The sequence below is a fragment of the Aspergillus stella-maris genome, assembly GCF_047715825.1.
Source record: "Aspergillus stella-maris strain CBS 113639 unplaced genomic scaffold BDV14scaffold_1, whole genome shotgun sequence".
NCBI classification, from domain to species: Eukaryota; Fungi; Ascomycota; class Eurotiomycetes; order Eurotiales; family Aspergillaceae; genus Aspergillus; species Aspergillus stella-maris.
The window spans coordinates 847,623-866,226 of NW_027396795.1; the positions used below are offsets into that span (position 1 = coordinate 847,623).

Consider the following 18,604-nt stretch of genomic DNA (forward strand, 5'->3'; position numbering starts at 1 on the left):
GGCAGTTGGAAAACAGGTATAAAAACAGACCACCATTGACATCAATAAGCTTTGATTATTCGCACAACTTGATCTACGATGAACGACATACGTCTAGTCCAACGGAGCCCCAACAAGCTCCAAGCTACGCCGCCAGAGCATTTGCTCACCTTCCTCGTCAAACGCAAACTCCTCATACCCAGGATCTAGCAACGTGTATCCCGGCTCCACTGGACCGCTGATCCCGCAGTCTTCCAGGTACAGCCCACCCGTGCCATCCAACTCCCGATCCAGGGCCGCATACACCGTAGTCGCAGCACCCTGCTCGGCGCTCTTCATCTGGCTCATCAGGTACAGATCATGCTTCCAGTCCGACAGCTTGTCCTGCGGCAGGAACTGGTGCAGCCCCGTCCAGATCCCGCCGGGGTGGACCGAGAAGGCGCGGATCCTGGGCGCATACAGGCGGTCCACGTGCGTAGCAAACCAGATATTGGCACACTTGGCCTGTCCGTACGCGCGGTCGGGGTCGTACACACCCTCGAGGTTCAGGTTGTCCAGCTCGATCCGCCCATACCGGTGCGCCGTCGAACTGACCGCCACCACGCGGGCCGGGAACGCATCCGTCGCGCCCGCAAGCATGCAATCCCGCAGCAGGACGAACAGCAGGAAGTGCGCAAGGTGGTTTGTGCCAAACTGCATCTCGAAGCCATTGACTGTGCGGCCTTTCGGCGTCGCCATGATCCCGGCGTTGTTGACGAGGACGTGCAGCGTTGTCTCGCGGGCGAAGAAGGCGGCGGCGAAGCTGCGGACGCTGGCGAGCGAGCTTAGGTCGAGGTGGAGCATGTCGAGCTTTCCGGGCTCCAGGGCGTCGCCCAGTGCCCTCTTGGCCTTTTCGAGGTCCCGGACGGCGGCGTATACGTGCATGCCGGTTGCCTTGAGGGCCTTTGCCGTTTCAATGCCGATGCCTGACGAGGCGCCTGTGACGATGGCTATCTTCCCGGCTAAGGCGTTGACGAGGTTGTTGTCTTTGACGATGCCGAGGGCTGTAGGGCGATCGTCACCGGGGCCTTTGGGGTTCTTGTGAACAGCGGAATATCGAGAAGGCATCTTTCGACTGTGGGTACGGAGTTCTGGGATATGTAAGGTGCTGTGCTGCTGGTTGGGCCTGAATATTATGAAGAGTCCGTGCCAGTGATTGAGGCTTTATCTGTATAGTGACTCCCGCGGTGGACCGCTGGGCCCTTTCCCGTGTGTTTATCTCTGGGATTGCAAGCCCCATCAAGAGATGGGACACTCGGTGCCGACCTTTTTGAAGCCTCCTTACCGAAGCAGTCGGAGGGAACCATATCCACCAGCGTCGGACTTTCGGGCTATTCGAGGTGGATCTGACACCAAGTGCCGGCGAATTAGATAGAGCAGGACAAATGACCTTGGAACGATCTCCAATCTTCCCAATTTCGCATGTGGAGTGTTCTCGTCATGCATTTCTGAAACGAGGGGCTACAGTGGACTACGGATTGCCATATGTTTGAAACGAGATACAGATTATAGAATTCCGACAGTCAATCCTCTGGGCACAGCTCTATAGTGTGTCATATACTATCATCCCCAAGTACACAAAATACCATCAAACCCCAATACACAGGCAGTAAGCGGCAGTGGGCGGTTCATGCGCCACCTTGGGGTAATGGCCGGTCCATGGCTATTAAGGTATATACAACCAATCAAGGAGATGGTAATGGCACCACTAATTTGCATTAGGATCGGCCCGTTACAAAATGACGATGCTCGACCGCCTACTACGCCTAAATACTGATTCAAGCCACCACTGACGATGGTCTCTTTTTTCCAGGCTTCGATGTCAGTTTGACCATCATCCCCTGGTTGTATGCAATACCCCCAATAACAATATACTTCCCGGGATGCTTGAACTCAATATAAAATTGGCGCAAGATCTGCTCGACAGTCAGTCAATAAGTTTTGTACGCACAAGTGTCTTGTATAACGCACCTCAGGAACCAACTTCCACTGCTCGAGCATTGCAACGTCCTTGCCCAGGCAAGTCCTGGGTCCCATGCCAAACACGAACTGAGCAGAGTCCAGCTCGCGAAACTGCGCCTTCCCTTGCATCCACCGCTCGGGATTGTACTCGTTGAAATCAGCGCCGTAAAGGGCCGGGTCGCGTTGAACAACATAGGCGTGACTGGATATCTCCGTCTCGCCGGGAATGTAGTGGCCGTCGATGACTTTACCACCCTTTGGGCAGACGCGAGCAAAGAGATTCGTGGCGGATGGGTGGAGTCGTGCACTCTCCTTCAAGCAGGCTATCACGTAGGGCAGGTGCTGGCCAGTTTCTTCATACCGGATTGGGTGCGATAGTAGGCCTTTCTTGTCTGCTTCGTCAATCTCCAGCTGGCAGCGGGCGTATACGGTAGGGTGTTGCAGGATAAACCGCAGCGCACAACCCATGGCGGTCCCCGTACTATCCCCGCCAGCCTGGATAAGCAACAGAACGTGGGCACGCTTTTGTTCGGCCGTTAGAGGCTGTCCCGACGCGAACCGCGCATTCAGTGCACTGGGCGCCTTGTTCAGTAAGGTGAAACTACATGGAACAGGAGGGAAACATACTGTTGCATGAAATCTGGCGGTCCATCATACCCCCCTGTGACGTTATTCTGCTCTGCCTGCTGTCGCGCATGTAGCTGCCAAAGGCGGTGTTATTGCTATGACGCGCCAGCTTGCGATGGAGGGTCGTGAACATGGTATCAGGGTCAATTCAATTTCCCCGGGGGTGATCGAGACTCTGCAGACTGCTCCGCTTATGAAAGACCCTGACTGGTCTGCGACAATGATGGATAAAGTTATGCTTGGGCGCTTTGGAAGTCCTGATGATGTCGCCTCCGCGGCTCTTTTTCTGGCGTCAGACGAGAGCTCTTACATCACTGCTACAGACATTAAAGTTGATGGTGGATTGACAGCGTGGTAACGAAGCCTTATTAACCCGTGCACCTGTCCTATCATTTAAGTTCTGAAAGCGACCCGCTGTTGATTCTGCTTGGACTGGATGAGGCTCGGTAATTAGTGCTGCAGCGCCGAAGTTATCGCAGGACATACACCAAGAACTCATGTAAGAGCAAACAACAATGGAGGGCCATGAAGGAGAAAGGATTGCCTTGGAACAGAAGCTATATAACAGATGATCACTACATATTCGCATGATTCCTCTTGCTATTGTTGCCCGTTTCTGAATATATAACCTTCGTTCTACTTAGCCTAAGCACTGTATATCTGTGATCTTCAACCTCTTTGGGTATCCTGTATTTACAAAGATACCCGGACAACATGGTGTTTTACCAAGTGAGATAAATTTGCTCTCTCCTCTTACCAACAGCCCTAGTTTGCCTCTAGGTCCTGAATCGACAGGACCGTGCTTTCAGATTCAGATAGTGCTAACATTCAACTTTAGAATTCCCTTATCGAATAGGCATGATCAAGAATACAAATCATGCCGAAAGACTGTCTTCGACATTTCGCATAGTCGTCGAAAGGGCCTAGTTGACGGGTATAGTGTATGCCCGGCTGGAGAAATGGGTTCCAAAGGTGCATGTAAAAACAGACCTTGGGTGACAATTTATTATGAAGACGCAAGCACTTGAATGTTTTGTACCAAATCCTACTGTACTAATATAAGGTACACACTGGGGAATCTGTGAGTGTAATTAGGGCGGTAATTAGGTGGTAAAATCTAACTAGGTAATCATTGGATCTTTCCATCTCATTCGTGCTCCACTACCAGTGCAAAAAGCTTGTTATTGAACTTAGCCAGTCTCTGCGCCAGTTACCGGCTCGAGAGACATACTCACTTTTGGAAAATTATAAATAAATAGTATTGATATCTCCTAATCCATATTATGGTGGCTCATCCCTCTCGTCCTCCACACTGGCCCGGGGGCGTCCCCCTCGATATCCAGATCGATGCAGACGGTGACATTACGGAAGAGCAGGCAATTCAGGAGACTAGAAGTTGGTTCCTTTTTGTGGAGGTGAGAAATGCCAATTTTTCCAAGAACCATGGCTGGTGATGGTGCTTTCAGGAACGATGGGTTCCTCGAGCGACGGCCAATATCCCAGACGAAGACGGTGACTATGAAGTCCGCCAGTGACGAGAGATCATGGAGGCTTGGGCGAAAGCAAGTCAAGGTTTTTGGCATGTAACACTTTCACTCGTTTGAAATTAATAAGAAAAAATCCTAAGCTATTTACAGTCATATCACCAACGAACCCTCGAGGGAAACGGGTTCAACGTGCCACCCGAAGACGCCTTGCAAAATGCCAATTACCACGGCGATTGTCCTCCATTTCTGTGTCTGGCGCCACTAGGTCCAGATTATCCATCTAATCGCTCCAAATGGATCAAGATGTTCATTCTTTCATGCCGACTGGACGGTGAAATGGGCCACTGTATGAAACACTACGGTTCCGAACACGGCGCTCTTGATTTCAACCCTGCGACATACCCCGACCCCTCTGCCGTTCAGATCACGGACGTTCTATCAAGGGCACTACTCGTGACCGCGAATTGGAATTGCATCACCATGACCTTTCTTCCCGTTTAATCGTCTGGGGTCCGGGGTTAAAAGCGCACTAGACCAAACCTGGCTTAATACTCGTCGTCTCGTGGGACCTTGTGCCGAGGGCGAGGTACGTCCTGCAATGCAAATCGGTCCAGGATTCGATTCGCATCTCCAACTTGAACCGCCAAATCATCTCACGAAATGAGGGGATCTTACGTGCTGCACGTACTCATCTGATCAGTTCTATCATTACACAGCATGGATTTAGACGTGGACATGGGCTAAGAGAAAGAAAGGACAACATGTGGCCCCTTTCGCACGCTGCGGTGCACTCACTTATAAATACCTTCTCTCCTAACCTCGTTGCTTTCTGCTCAGGGACAGACTCACCATGAATGCCCGGCACCTCCTTCGTCCGGTCTCGCGGATTGCGCGCTCGGGAAACAACATCGCGTCTAGCTTGATTGCTAGACGAATCACCAACTACGCTGGCAAAACATTTACCCTCAACACGGGTGACAAAATCCCTGCTATTGGCTGCGGAACATTTCAGGATGAGGAGCAGCAAGAGGGCGCTGTCCTCGAGGCATTGAAAGCTGGTGTTAGACTGATTGATACGGCACGGGTGTATGTCTTTTCCAAGTCACTTTCATTCCTTACCTGTTGTTCAATACACATAATAACTGGTATATAGCTACGACACAGAATTATTCATCGGCAACGCGATCAAAACATCCGGCGTTCCGCGCTCTGATATCTTTGTGACGACGAAACTCTGGTGTAACTCATACCACCCCGACGATGTAGAAGGCGCCCTTGATGATTCGCTCCGTGATCTCCAGACCGACTATGTTGACTTGATTCTTCTTCACTACCCGTGTACATTCGCTCGCGGGGAAGAGCGCTTCCCTAAGGGCCCTGATGGACTTATGATTATGGGAGAGACAACGTACAAGGATACGTGGGAGGCCTTGCAGGAGATCATGAAGAGCACGGGGAAGATAAAGGCGATTGGGGTGTCGAACTTTAACCAGGAGGAGGTAGATGGGTTGATTGCAGCTGGAATGGTAAATTCCCCCTCTTCCCTTCTTCCTTTCGGATAGGTATACTGATATATGGGTACAGCCCCCAGCAGTCCACCAAATGGAAGTCCACCCCTTCCTATCCCAATTCAAATTTACGCAATGGCATAAAGACAACGGTATCCACGTCCAACAATTCAGCCCGCTAGGAAACCAAAACTCCTTTTACCGCGACATCTACTGGAGCAACGGGCGCGCCAACCGCGGCCGTCTAATCGAAGAGCCACTGCTCATCGAAATCGGGCAAAAGTACGGCAAGAGTCCCGCGCAGGTTGCGCTCGCTTGGGGGGTTAACCATGGGCGCTCGGTCATTCCCAAGAGCACGACCCCGTGGCAGATTGCACAGAATGTTGCTAGTGTTTTCGTGTTGGAGAAGGAGGATATGGAGAGGATTGATGGGTTGAATGCGGATTTGAGGTTCAATACGCCGGATGAGGCTTATCGGTGGCCTTTGTATAAGGGGCTTGATGGGGTTTAGGGGGTTGATGAATGATTTTAGCACGGTATAGAATGAATTTAGCAGGATAGGAGGAATGTGCAAAATGAATCAAGGTCATTCTTATCATAATTTACCATGTTGATGTGACCGTTCAAGACCATAGCGGCCTGTACCTATGGGATTGCACCTACCGATTTAATCGCTCTCTCCAGAATTGGAGTGATATGATGCCACGCCGCCGGCATCTGTGTTCGATTATTTCGCATGAAAAGAATCATTGTTAGGTATCATGGCTTTCGCGTCTTCGTGCTGGTGGTAAGTGACTGGACCCGACGGGACCAGGATTCGATGCCCTGATCGGGAATGGTCCAATATGCGGGAGTAGTCTTTGCTGCTCCAGGGAATAGCGGCGCTCGACTCCAACTTTCCGTCCTCCCTCGCCGTTTAACAAAGAAATGAACTCAGTGCATCGGAATCGAAGATCGAGAGATGGTTGTTGGACCTGCAGGAGAAGGTACTCTTCCACCAAGCGGCCATTGCTAGTTTTCATAACATCTGGCAGGAAGAAGAAGTGTGATAACACAGCTGCCGCCTGTACGAACTGCAGCCGACTGGGAATACACTGTGAACGAGACGTTCGGCTTGTCTGGGAAGATGACGTTCGCAGAGACGGGATGAGGAAACGGGGGCATGCACAGGTTCTTACCGGCCGTGCTCTTCAACCGAACCATCCTCACGGTACACTATTCCGCAATCTGTCGACATGGCCATTTGATCTTGACACCACCGAGTCCCTGTTACTTGAAAACTACATTGAAAGGTTTTCGCAGACCTATCCGACATTTTCTGGCCCCACAAATCCATTTTTGACCGTGTTTCTACCTTTATCTATCCAGAGTCGGGTAGTCCTTGACGCCCTTCTTGCTCTGAGTGGCGTCCAAAGCTGCAGTGATGGATCATTTTCCATGGGAGACGCAATGCTAAAATTGAGGCAAAAGGCCCTACGCGGTTGTCGACAATTACTCACGAACATGAATTGGACCAGTGAGCCCGAAGTGCTAAATACTGATGCAGCCATCGCGTCTACCCAGGATGGCTTTATCAACCTATTTGCCAGCTGCATTCTCTTACTACTTCATGAAAAATTAGCCGGCGAAGGACCGGAAAACTGGTCACCTCATTTGACCTTTATCGCTCGATTATGCGCTCAGGCCGGCATACAGTCCAGCGTCTCTGCTGGGTCTACAGATCGGTCGTCTTCGCGAAAGGATATCTTCAACTTTCTGTTGAACCTATTCTTTTACAACGACCTCGTTCGCGCTACCTCATTGCATAAGCCGACCCTCTCGAACTTTTATATTCAAAATGTGTGCCCCGGCTCAACGCAACGTCAAGCGACACCAAGGCTTGACCGATTCGCATTTCCCCGTCTCATAGCTAGAATAAGTGCCTCTGATGCGACCGTGACGGATACAGAGATCATCACCTGCAATGGGACCTTGAGCTGGCTGCCTAGCTTTGCACTTGTGGTCCCAGGTAAAGAAGAAGAGCAAATTCCATTCAATCACCGCATCTTTACAATGGAGCCCCGTGTTCATCGTATTGAGCAGATCTTTCGACCGTCGGAATTGACAGACCAGAATCTCGTCTCCCAACTATATCGACTCGCCGCTATGGTCTACAGGAGACAGCGGATAAGGGTTGACCTGGTGCAAGAAGGACTCAATTCCATGGTGACATTCAGGCCCTGGTCTAACAACACCCTCGCTTTATGGGCTGTCCAACTTGTGCAGTTGATACCTGAAGGCTCCACATACGAAAGTACTCTTATCTGGCCTATTGGAATCGTTGCAAGGCAGTTGACGTCTCATGATGGTGCTGAGCGGGCATACATCGAATCTCGCCTGAAAGCCTTGGAGCGACATTTCCAAATGAAGAATTTTAGCTGCGTTAGGGAGTTCCTCGTCGGATTTTGGAATATGAGGGATCACGGCGATGAAAGTAGTATCAGCCAAATCATTCTACTGGGGTGATGAATATGTAAACATACGGCATTTTTGCAAGGAATATCACTTCAAGAACATTGACGGTGCATGTCGAGGGCACGACTATATAATGGGCTATCATGCAAGCGGCCTCATCTCATGCAGAGTTTGCTGGAGATAGACGATCTGATCCTCTGCCCATTTCTTTACTTCAGCCACATTGACGGTTTCTACGCGGCACAGCCCACTCTTTCCTTCCGGATCGGAGGCCTTGACGTTCTCTTCATATCGCTTCCGCAGCGCATTTGCGGCAACTTGAGCACGCTCCGCAAGCACATCGAGTCGATAGGTTGTCCACTGGTAGTACAACTCGGAGAGATGAGACTTGTTTCTGACATTTGCGTTTGTTGTCTCGTCAAGAAGCGTGGGATCTTTAGGTCGGAATGAGGTCACTATTGTGATGCGCTCAGGCATGTTGGTCACAGGGGCCGCAGTGTGTGTGATATATCGTCCTTGGAGAAGCACAGCACAGCCCTACCCAATTTCAAATTAGCTATTTTCAAAGAAGGGATAATCAACCACTTTAAATACCATCTGTGGGGCCTTGACCTTTAGGGCCGACCCATCACCTTTCATCAGCTCGGTCTCACCCCCGGCCATATACCTGGCATCGGATAACATCACAACGCAAACGAAAGGGTGCGAGTCACGATGCCACTCGATAATGGGTTTGGTCTGATTGGCGATGGCAGCCTTTCGCTTTACTGCTTTCTCCTGCTCGAAGCTCTGAATAGCCTCCAGTGTCGCAACAGGCGGCTCTATGGGTGTCGCCTTTACCCCATCAACCCCGTCCGGCCCTAGCTGGACATTGGTATGGCTGATCTAATAATCCAGTGCAGGGATAAGATCCACCCCGGCAATGTCACTGATTATTTTGAGCACCTCGGGTGAATGCCAGAACTGATGGATGAATGGTGCATATCGCGGTGCCATCCCACGCAGCTGAACCGACCCGGGCCGTGTATGATGAAGGCACTTTTCCAGTACCTCAGGGCTAAACAGCTCCCGACAGTGCGCGAGGACAGCCTCGTGTGAAAGGAGGGGAAATGGTTCAGTGGTGGCAACTGGCGATAAGGGTGTGGGATCCAGCGCCAGGTCTTCCATTCGCAAGGTGTTCGATGGAGGTGAATACACCAGGTGCTTGGCTGGGTCAAACAGGGCTGGAGTAGGACTGGGCTGGCTAGTCGTAGTCCATGTTTGGTGCTGTGGAATCCCAAATGATGATACGGGAACGTCGACTGGAGCGATGGCAACTGGGGGAGACATTTTCAGCACGATAAGATTGTTAACTGAAGACTTGAATGCTTATGGTTGTTTTATAGGACTCTTTGGCACATTTATGCTGCGTTGGACTTGTCTGTGCCCCTACCCAGTGAGGTAGTTCGAGCCGCCCTACTTTGTTCTTCCACGACCATGACAGCTCTGAGCCCTCGCATACACCCCATCTATGCTCCAAAGTCACCATATCTGGCGTATTCGAGCCGCCCAAAATAATCTGATAAGAATATATTGTTACCCCAACTCCAGACTAAACCGGATTTGGGACCTTGTAGCCGCGCTGCGGGGAATCACAGTGCCAAGGTTGATATCGGAGATATGAGACTTGATCGTGAATTTCGAAGTATTCCTTTCTTCTCGTTATAGGCGGATCTGGATATCTTCAAGAAGTTCAGGATTCATTTGCCAAAAAAGGTGCGTTCATCCTATCTTCCACATCGATACCGTATCAGTCACTAATCGACCTGCGAAGTTTTAAGTCGCGCTTGGTTCCTTCAACGTGAACTCGAACCCCTCATGAGACAAGAGCCAGAATCGAGACAAAGAGCAGCCATGACTGAACCCAGGATTAAAAGCCAGAAAATCCCGCTGCAAGGTGACAAGAATGAGGTCAGCCCCATGGAGCTCGGCGATAGAGATATCGCCACCGGTCACCTCGACTGTCACGGCATCGACACCCGGGCACTTTCCGCAGGGGCGGACGAGGTGTATGAACGAAAGGTGTCCATTTTAAATGAAGCCCTGATCGATCTCGGAATGGGATCGTTTCAGTGGAAAATTTATGCCCTCACTGGGTTGGGCTGGTTTATTGACAATGTAAGTCTCGTTAGACATGACCATCCTAGGTGAATACTAACAACTCAAAAATGCAGTTCTGGATGCAAGCTATCACGATCATTAGCCCAGCTGTACAAATTGAGTTTTCCGTCGACCGCATCGCATTCCTTACCGTTGCAAAGTACGCAGGCCTCGTCGTGGGCTCCAGTCTCTGGCCCATGACAGCGGACTTCATCGGGAGAAGGCTGGCGTTTAATGTCACGCTCTTAATCTCAGCTATATCAGGACTAGTCGGCGCTGGGAGTCCCAACTTTGTTGCCATCTCGGTGTTCTGCGCCTTCATCGGCGTGGGAACAGGTGGAAATCAGCCCGTCGATAGTGCTATTTTTCTCGAGTTTATCCCAGCAACGCATCAGTATCTGCTTACCATGCAGTCAGCATTTTGGTCTGTTGGACAGGCTGTTGCTGCGCTTGTTGGATGGTAGGTTCTAATCCCGCCACTCCTTCAATGCCGATATTCACTGATAGATGCCAGGCCTCTGATCGCCAACTACACATGCCCATCTGATACTCCGGATGGAGAATGCACGTTTCAGGACAATCTGGGATGGCGGTATGCGTACTGGACCTTTGGAGGGCTGACACTCGTTATGTTTCTGGCTCGTCTATTCTTCAGAGTTTACGAGACCCCGAAGTACCTCCTCGGCAAAGGCCTCGACCAGCAGGCCGTGGATGTGGTATCTAAAATCGCATCTCGAAACAAGACCACTACCTGGCTCACAATCTCGCACTTTGAGGCCATTGATGCTGCTCTCCAGACACCAACCACCGACATTCCCTCATTAGATCACCAGAGTCACGCCAACAATGACCAAGCCATCCTAAACCGCACCCTACAAAAGTTCACCCCCACGAAAGTGAAAACCCTCTTCTCAACACCTACTCTCGCCTTTTCAACAACCATGCTCTTGTTCCTCTGGTGCTCAATCGGCATGGCCTACCCGCTCTACAACTCTTTCATCCCAATTTACCTGGCTGCAAAAGGCGTAGAATCCGGATCAACATCTACATCAGAAACATACCGCACCTACGCAATCCAAGCCGTCTGCGGAATCCCTGCTTCTATTCTAGGGGGCTTCCTAGTTGAACTCAAGTACCTCGGCCGCAAGGGCACTGGCTCGCTAGCATGTGTCTGCACAGGCGTATTCCTATTCCTCTTCACGCGCGCAGAGACCCAGTCCGCCGTGCTAGGTTTCACATGTGCCATAGCATTCTTCCAGAATCTCGTCTACGGACTCCTATATTCTTACACACCTGAGCTGTTTCCGGCGCCTGTAAGAGGTACAGCGAATGGGCTCGTTGCACTGTTTAATCGCCTTTCGGGACTCATGGCACCGATCATCGCGGCTTATGTTGGGGTTGAGACGGACGTGCCGGTTTGGATCTCGGCGGCGTTGTTTGTGCTTGCTGGAGTTGTGTTTTTTGTGTTGCCTGTTGAGACGAGGGGGAAGGCTGCGGGATGAGCATACTGTGCTGTGGCTTGGTCTTACTGGTAGAGGTATATCTTGCTGTCTTACAATTCGGGGAATGTAGAATGAGGAAGCTCTAGTTTCAATTTTTTATTTTGTAGAAATTCTGTGCAGCAATCTGTGTCATTGATGACTACCATGCAGTGCTGACACTGGCATTCCATGGATATCAGCTTTTCTTTCCCAGAGAGGGGTTTTTCGACACTGCAACCTTCAACAAACGCTATTGCCATTTCTCTGATATTACCATCACCAATATGTCACTAAGACGTTAAAAAGCACCTAAGCATAATAACAGCACCCATTGAGATCGAACACCTACCACCAAAACGGCCTGGCCAGACCATTTGCTTCCTAAGCCAACCAGCCATCAGTCCCCCCACTTCTACTCCCGACAATGCCGTCCTCATAAGGACGGTTTAATCGAACAGCCTATACAGTCGGCTGGGATCTTTGATCTGCCTGTCGAATCACAACAGCAATCGCAATTCTCGACGCCAGCCATGTAGCATAAAGAGTCTTACGTCAGGGAAAGGATTTATTCAGATAGTAAGTATAATTCTGACCTACCGGAGCTGTCTAGTCGAACACAACGGCCGCCTTGATGACTTTCTTCGTCCGCATCGCTTCCAAGCATTCTTCCCATTGCTCCACGCGAAAGGTCTGGTTGACAATCCCAGTCACGCGAACTTTGCCTGTTTCTATACATCAAGCCTGTAAGCATGGCATCTTCATGAAAAGGGGGTAATCAAGAAGGTACTAACCGAGATACTCAATAGCAGCAGGGAACTTATGCATCTCGCTAAACGACCCAAGCACCGTGATCTCATCCTTGAAGATCCTGTTTGGAGGTAATGAGATCCGATCATCGTCACCATAGACGCCATACACAACCAGCTTGCCTCCCTTTCGCACGAAATCGAGAGACCTTTCAAGGACCTTTGCGCTCCCAGTCGCCTCAACCACGATGTCGAATCCGTGCTGATTATCCTCATACAGCTTTTGGAGCACGTCTTCAGACTCTGCTTTGTCCCTCGGGAGATCAATATACTCATCGCCAGCACCGAGACTCCTTGCCAGATCCATCTTCACTCCGCCCGGCGCAGCAATAATAACCCTACATCCTCCATTCAATCTGAGCAGTTGGGCAAGCATGAGGCCCGTCGGACCGGCGCCGAAGAGCAATACGCTTGATCCCATAGCAGGCGCAATCCGATCAATTCCATGCGCCGCACAAGCGGCCGGCTCAATGAGTGTAGCGTCCACATCTGAAATTCCACCCGCCTCAAGGGCTTTAAGTCGGAAGACTCGGTAGGCAGGGTATACAGCGTACTCGGCAAATCCACCATCAACCATCACGCCGTGTGCAATGAAGTTCTCGCAGAATAGTTCGGACCCGCGTTGGCAGTAGAAGCAGGATCCGCAGAGCTCAGAGTTGTCGGCTACCACCCTGTCCCCGACGTTGGTTCCTTTTACGCTGGGGCCGAAAGCTGCGACGACGCCGACTGTTTCGTGGCCGGGGACCACGGGGAACTAGATGAGCGTACAGTTATTAAAGCGGCTTGCGGTGATGGAAGAAGAGAGGCAAGCTCGGTACCTGTGCGCCGAATTCACCATCATGGATGTGTAGGTCTGTTCCGCAGACACCGCAGGCTTTAACTTTGATCTGTACTGAATGTCAGGTCAAGAAGGCGTCAGTCGGCAGACCAAGGAACTCATACTAAAATGTCATGATCTCTTATCTTGGGGAGTGCCTTCTCGACCACGCGCGGGTTTCTGGCCTCGGAGTATTCTGTTTATCCATGATAAGCAACCGTTAAATTCCAACGCGATCATTCAAGATAACCAACCCAGCGCTTTCATTGTCGGAGGAAGGTTGAAGGCGTCCATATTGAAAGATAGCCGTGCTTTCTGTAGAAAAACTGAATTTGAAACTGCGAGAGAGGGGAATGAGAAGTCTGCCAAGTTGGAGACTCCAAAAGCTTCACCGGAGTGCCTCCGAGGCATGATGAAGCTTGAACACTTACAGTACCCGTTTCGAGCACTCTGGTTGTAGGTTGAGATGACGACATAGCAACAATATTTAACCCGAGAATGTCCTCCCTGGGCCTTGGGCAGCCATGCCCAGTGCATGAATCAGGGTCGATTGTCCGGCGCTAGAAAGCATCCAATGAACAAGCATCTTGCTCGTGTCGGGACTGGCGATCTCTGCCAGAAACCCGACACGAGGGAAGGATTCCTGGACTTTATATGACTCGGGAAATGATGGGGTAGAAAGTGGATACCAAGGTACCATCCAGCATCAGCTCACTTGCGCGGCTTTTGCACCCCCGTGGGGTACGACAAGTGCCCGAAACCTGGAGTTAGTCTCATGCAACTGTGGCACTGTGAGTACGTATAAAAGGTACCATATTTACGGGTTACCCACCGTGTCTATCACATCAACGGCCCTTTCATTTGCATCTTTGTTTGCCGTCAACACATTATGGGATTCCTTGACTACATCACGCCTTCGGCAGGGCTCCGTGGAAAATGGCTAACCTTCTGGTTTGCCGTCGGTTGCGGTGCGGACATGGCACTGTACGGTTATGATCAAGTAAGTCATTGCTTGATAGCTTGATTCAAAGGTCATCTAATGGGAGACGTATAGGGAGTATTCGGTGGCGTCGTCATATCCCCCGACTACCTCCGCGTCCACGACCTAGAAGGCCCCTCCAAGACCAACATCCTCAGCACCGTAACTGCGATCTACAACGTCGGCTGTTTTCTTGGGGCCGTCATGGCAACATGGGTAGGAGGCAAGCTCGGCCGTAAAAAATCCGTCATCGTCGGTATCGCCATCATGACCGCCGGCGCAATCCTGCAAACAACCTCCTACAGCGTCCCACACATGATCGTCGCGCGTATAGTCTCCGGTATAGGAAATGGTATCAACTCCTCTACTGTTCCTGTCTGGCAGACGGAGACGGCACCCTCCCAATTAAGAGGAAAGCTCGTTATCTTGCAGAACGCCCTTCTGCTTGTTGGCTTTTCGATTTCCAACTGGATTAATTACGGCATTGCCTTTGCCGATGGGCCTGTTTCGTGGCGGTTTCCGCTTGCCTTTCAGCTTGTTTTTATTATCATGATTTATCTTGTTATTCCGTTTCTGCCTGAATCTCCGAGGTATGTCATCTTTCGTGCTCTTGCCCTTCTGTTCGCACTCTAACATTCTTTCTCTCTTCTAGATGGCTGGTCATCAAAGGCCGCGACGACGAAGCCCTCAAAATCCTATCCGACATCGAAGACAAACCCGAAACCGACGCCTTCGTCCTCTCCCAGCTTCAAAGCATAAAGTACACTGCCGAATACGAGCGCAGCAATGGTGTAAGCTGGAGTGAACTCTTCCGCGGCCGAACCTCCAACAAATCCGGCACAAAGACTATCCGCCGCTTGATACTGGGGATGGGCACGCAGTCCATGATGCAGTTCTCGGGCATCAACGTCACGTCTTACTACATGCCGACCGTTCTTACGAACTCTGTTGGGTTGAGTCCGAATCTTGCACGGCTTTTGGCGGCATGTAATAGTATTCAGTATCTCCTTTGGTCGCTGCTGGGTATTAGGCAAGTTGATCGATGGGGACGTCGAAATATCATGATGTTTGCTGCGACGGGGCAGTGCTTCTGCTATATCATTATCACTGCATTGATCCGGTATAATGAGATGTCTGGGTATCCGAACGCACAACAAGTTGCTTCAGCTTCTGTGGCATTTTTCTTCCTCTACTACGTCTTTTTCGGGATGGGTATGCAGGGTGTTCCGTGGTGTAAGCACCAATTAATCCTTCCACTCCAAGAAGGTCAAAAGCTGACAGTCTCTACCTAGTATATCCCACCGAAATCAACTCTCTCACGATGCGCGCAAAAGGAGCTGCCATCGGCGCAGCAACAAATTGGATCCTAAACTTCATGGTCGTCGAGATCACACCCATCGGGATTCAAAATCTCGGCTGGCGGTTCTACATTATTTGGGTGTCGCTGAATGCCGCCATGGTTCCGATCCTCTACTTGTTCTATCCTGAGACTGCGGGACGGACTCTCGAGGATATCGATGAGTATTACCGTTCGAACCCACCGCTACTGGTTTTCAGGGATAAGGAGGCTACGTCGCTACGGAGACCGGAGAGGTATAGAATTAAAGAGGAGGAGGTTGTCAGGAAGAATGATTTAGGCATTTCGGGCGAAGACAGTGAGAATAAGGGTGGCGATGCGGACGGAGTTGTTCAGCATGAGGAGAATGTATCGCGTTAGGGCTACCTACTAGATGGAGCGGCCATGTTGTTTTGTTTCTGTCATCCGACCATGTCCCTGTCGTTAACTAAGGTAGGTACATAGCTCAATTGAAAAACAAAATAAATTATTCATCCAGGAGAAGCTAGTCCATCCTAGAACTTGGTCAGACCAATATCTCTGTTACTTACGTAGTATTCCCCGTATGCTCTTTGTAACAGTTCCTTGTCCCTCTGAATATCTGTTTGAGGAAGATAAAAAATAGATATAAGTGGTAGACATCGAGGAATGGATGGTAATGAAGATGACATAAATCCGTGAATCTTACACTAATGTTATCGGCCGGTACAGGCATGGGTATTCAAATACCTAGCTTCACAACGTGGAGAATGAGAATAATGTCCAGGATACAAGGGAACCATAGCGGTACCTCGTAGGCGAGGGATATATGCATGAGTGTCTGGTTCTAATACAGATATTTGAACAGAGGTTCCTGTCATATAAGCTCAAGTGAAAATGCACAGTCGATAATAGAGGCCATCACCATTTATCATATACAAACCGTTTCATATGCTCAATGATCAGTGTCGTAAGCAGTAACCAATCTCCTCGATATAGGTATTCAGAACTCGTCATTATAATCCGGATTTGGCATGGGTGACATGGTATTCGCAGGAAAGACCAGCATATCCATCATATCCATCATACCCAAGAATCCACTGAGCGTACTGACGACCATGGCGTACTGAAACAGGTCGACCTCATTGTTTTCGTATGCTTGGACCCACGGATCCAGGCCCTCAGAAACAGCGTTCATTAGCCAGCTCTGTGCAAAGTCCTCACGGGCCTCCACAAAGTCATCGAAGAATTCGGCCCATCAGAGCGCAAGGTCAGGGAGCTCGGGGACGTCTACTTCGACGTACCCAGCCTGCCGTTGCATCTGTCGTCGTACGGCGTTGAACCGCTCGCTGACGTCTGGCTCGTTCAGGTAGTCGAAGATTGAAATGCCTTGTCATGAGGAATAGGTTAGCATGGAAGACTAGTGATGTGGTCTTCGGTCATTGCATGATACGGATCCGCGGGCGCAGGAAGGGAGTTCATACCACTCTAACATCCTGCATCATCTTATCGATATCCTCGTTCTTGCCAGTTTCGAGCGCCTTTACTTGATTTGCTTGGTGTTCATTTTATTTGATTTAAAATCTAGATCTCAGGATCGCCCACGCCCTCCATCTCCATCACCTCCGCCACGTTCCCGTCCGTCACCATTACAATGTCGACGCCCACCACCGGCTACGTTGCAACGAGCTCAGCGATTCCTACTGCGTCCAGCACGCTAAGTAACTGCACTGATTATCGTAACTATGACAGCACCAACGATCTCAACGACTGCAGATATGTTACGTTCTCGGAGGCCATTTCACTGAATGACTTTCTAGACTGGAACCCGAGTCTTCCCTCTACAGATTGTGTCCTTGAAGCTGGCTACAGCTACTGCGTTGGAAATGGCAGCAATCCATGTAAGCTGTGCCCAATTAACTAACATGGCTAAATCGCGCGGACACTAACCGTTTCCCAGATGCAGACACAGGCCCTGAGTATACCAATTGCCTAGAACTTAACGCCACAAAGCCCGAAACAATATCGACGTGTAACTGCTTCACGCGCGTTCGAGGCTACCAGAACGGCATCTATGGTGAGTTTGACCCTCCCGTAGGGGGAAAGAATAGCTACTTCCATACACCACCCATTACCGTCCCGAGTTTCTCTACACTTTACTAACACGCTCCCCATCAAAGTCTACGACTGCAGCACACTTGCAACGGACTCTCAAGTTACCTTAGCCAAGCTCCTGGCGTGGAACACGTGGATGGGGTCAGACTGCGACGCCGCGCTCTACCGGAATCTATCCTACCACGATACCCGCGCCGTGTGCATTGGCGTCGACACGTCCAGCTCCCCTACCTCAAGCTTGACCACCACCGCAACGGCCACAACCACAACCTCGTCAAGCGTGGGACCATCCCAGACAGACACAGTACCAGGCTGTACAGAGTTCTACACCGTCGGTGACAGTGACGGGTGCGATACAATTGAGAATCAGTTCGGCATCACATTTCCGCAGTTCTACGCGTGGAATCCCAGCTGTAAGATACTCGATCCCGGTCTTGCCATTCTCTTCTTCTAGCAAAACAGCCTCTAGTTGAAAGCGACTGCTCGAACCTGTGGCTTGGCTATGCATATTGCGTGGATGGTCCAACGTCTACGGCGACAGCCACAGCATCAACAACTGGCCCCGGCGCCCCCACACAAACAGGCATCGCGGCTGACTGTACCAAGTACCACACTGTAGAAGCGGGCGACTCGTGCGCGAATATCCAGTCCACGTACGATGTGACGTTTGCGCAGTTGTATAAGTGGAACCCGGCAATTGGAGAGGGTTGTGATATGCTCATTATTGGGTATGCGGTTTATGTAGGCGTGTCCTCGTAGTTAGTTAGAGTAGGAATTCCTTTGAGAAGTGGTATTTGAGATGATCTAAGCGCATCCTGTGCAGCATTCTATGAATAGGGCGATTATATTTTGTGTTAATGTGTACAGCATTGAGATACAAATGATAAGGAGATCCT

General features: G+C 50.4%; 10 protein-coding genes across 10 annotated transcripts; 6 read left to right on the forward strand and 4 right to left on the reverse strand.

Moving 5' to 3' along the window:
• Positions 1–93: 93 nt before the first annotated feature.
• Positions 94–1,086, reverse strand: BDV14DRAFT_194711 (uncharacterized protein; the record flags this gene model as incomplete). Its single annotated transcript, XM_073771989.1, has 1 exon — positions 94–1,086. One exon carries the CDS (start codon positions 1,084–1,086, stop codon positions 94–96), a length of 993 nt encoding a protein of 330 aa, XP_073633888.1.
• A 710-nt stretch (positions 1,087–1,796) lies between these two features.
• BDV14DRAFT_194712 (cytochrome P450) lies at positions 1,797–2,448 on the reverse strand (the record flags this gene model as incomplete). Its single annotated transcript, XM_073771990.1, has 2 exons — positions 1,797–1,934; positions 1,990–2,448. 2 exons carry the CDS (start codon positions 2,446–2,448, stop codon positions 1,797–1,799), a joined length of 597 nt encoding a protein of 198 aa, XP_073633889.1.
• Positions 2,449–4,050: 1,602 nt separating this feature from the next.
• On the forward strand, positions 4,051–4,595 carry BDV14DRAFT_194713 (uncharacterized protein; the record flags this gene model as incomplete). Its single annotated transcript, XM_073771991.1, has 2 exons — positions 4,051–4,179; positions 4,245–4,595. The coding sequence occupies 2 exons, from the start codon at positions 4,051–4,053 to the stop codon at positions 4,593–4,595; spliced, it is 480 nt and encodes a 159-aa protein (XP_073633890.1).
• A 225-nt stretch (positions 4,596–4,820) lies between these two features.
• BDV14DRAFT_206633 (aldo/keto reductase) lies at positions 4,821–6,166 on the forward strand. Its single transcript, XM_073774943.1, has 3 exons — positions 4,821–5,154; positions 5,396–5,620; positions 5,679–6,166. Exons 1-3 carry the CDS (start codon positions 4,945–4,947, stop codon positions 6,111–6,113), a joined length of 870 nt encoding a protein of 289 aa, XP_073633891.1. The 5' UTR covers positions 4,821–4,944; the 3' UTR covers positions 6,114–6,166.
• Positions 6,167–6,748: 582 nt separating this feature from the next.
• BDV14DRAFT_194715 (transcription factor domain-containing protein) lies at positions 6,749–8,107 on the forward strand (the record flags this gene model as incomplete). The annotated part of the gene is made up of 1 exon (XM_073771992.1): positions 6,749–8,107. One exon carries the CDS (start codon positions 6,749–6,751, stop codon positions 8,105–8,107), a length of 1,359 nt encoding a protein of 452 aa, XP_073633892.1.
• A 90-nt stretch (positions 8,108–8,197) lies between these two features.
• BDV14DRAFT_186563 (uncharacterized protein) lies at positions 8,198–9,385 on the reverse strand (the record flags this gene model as incomplete). The annotated part of the gene is made up of 4 exons (XM_073770832.1): positions 8,198–8,593; positions 8,651–8,845; positions 8,897–8,941; positions 8,972–9,385. 4 exons carry the CDS (start codon positions 9,383–9,385, stop codon positions 8,198–8,200), a joined length of 1,050 nt encoding a protein of 349 aa, XP_073633893.1.
• A 564-nt stretch (positions 9,386–9,949) lies between these two features.
• Positions 9,950–11,697, forward strand: BDV14DRAFT_194717 (MFS transporter; the record flags this gene model as incomplete). Its single annotated transcript, XM_073771993.1, has 3 exons — positions 9,950–10,213; positions 10,270–10,655; positions 10,710–11,697. The coding sequence occupies 3 exons, from the start codon at positions 9,950–9,952 to the stop codon at positions 11,695–11,697; spliced, it is 1,638 nt and encodes a 545-aa protein (XP_073633894.1).
• A 585-nt stretch (positions 11,698–12,282) lies between these two features.
• On the reverse strand, positions 12,283–13,593 carry BDV14DRAFT_194718 (zinc-dependent alcohol dehydrogenase family protein; the record flags this gene model as incomplete). The annotated part of the gene is made up of 5 exons (XM_073771994.1): positions 12,283–12,404; positions 12,468–13,236; positions 13,301–13,369; positions 13,425–13,495; positions 13,554–13,593. 5 exons carry the CDS (start codon positions 13,591–13,593, stop codon positions 12,283–12,285), a joined length of 1,071 nt encoding a protein of 356 aa, XP_073633895.1.
• Positions 13,594–13,928: 335 nt separating this feature from the next.
• BDV14DRAFT_206635 (sugar porter family MFS transporter) lies at positions 13,929–15,995 on the forward strand (the record flags this gene model as incomplete). The annotated part of the gene is made up of 4 exons (XM_073774944.1): positions 13,929–14,299; positions 14,354–14,868; positions 14,931–15,511; positions 15,571–15,995. Exons 1-4 carry the CDS (start codon positions 14,189–14,191, stop codon positions 15,993–15,995), a joined length of 1,632 nt encoding a protein of 543 aa, XP_073633896.1. The 5' UTR covers positions 13,929–14,188.
• A 1,252-nt stretch (positions 15,996–17,247) lies between these two features.
• On the forward strand, positions 17,248–18,467 carry BDV14DRAFT_194720 (uncharacterized protein; the record flags this gene model as incomplete). The annotated part of the gene is made up of 4 exons (XM_073771995.1): positions 17,248–17,494; positions 17,554–17,670; positions 17,774–18,121; positions 18,178–18,467. The coding sequence occupies 4 exons, from the start codon at positions 17,248–17,250 to the stop codon at positions 18,465–18,467; spliced, it is 1,002 nt and encodes a 333-aa protein (XP_073633897.1).
• Between the last annotated feature and the right edge of the window lie 137 nt (positions 18,468–18,604).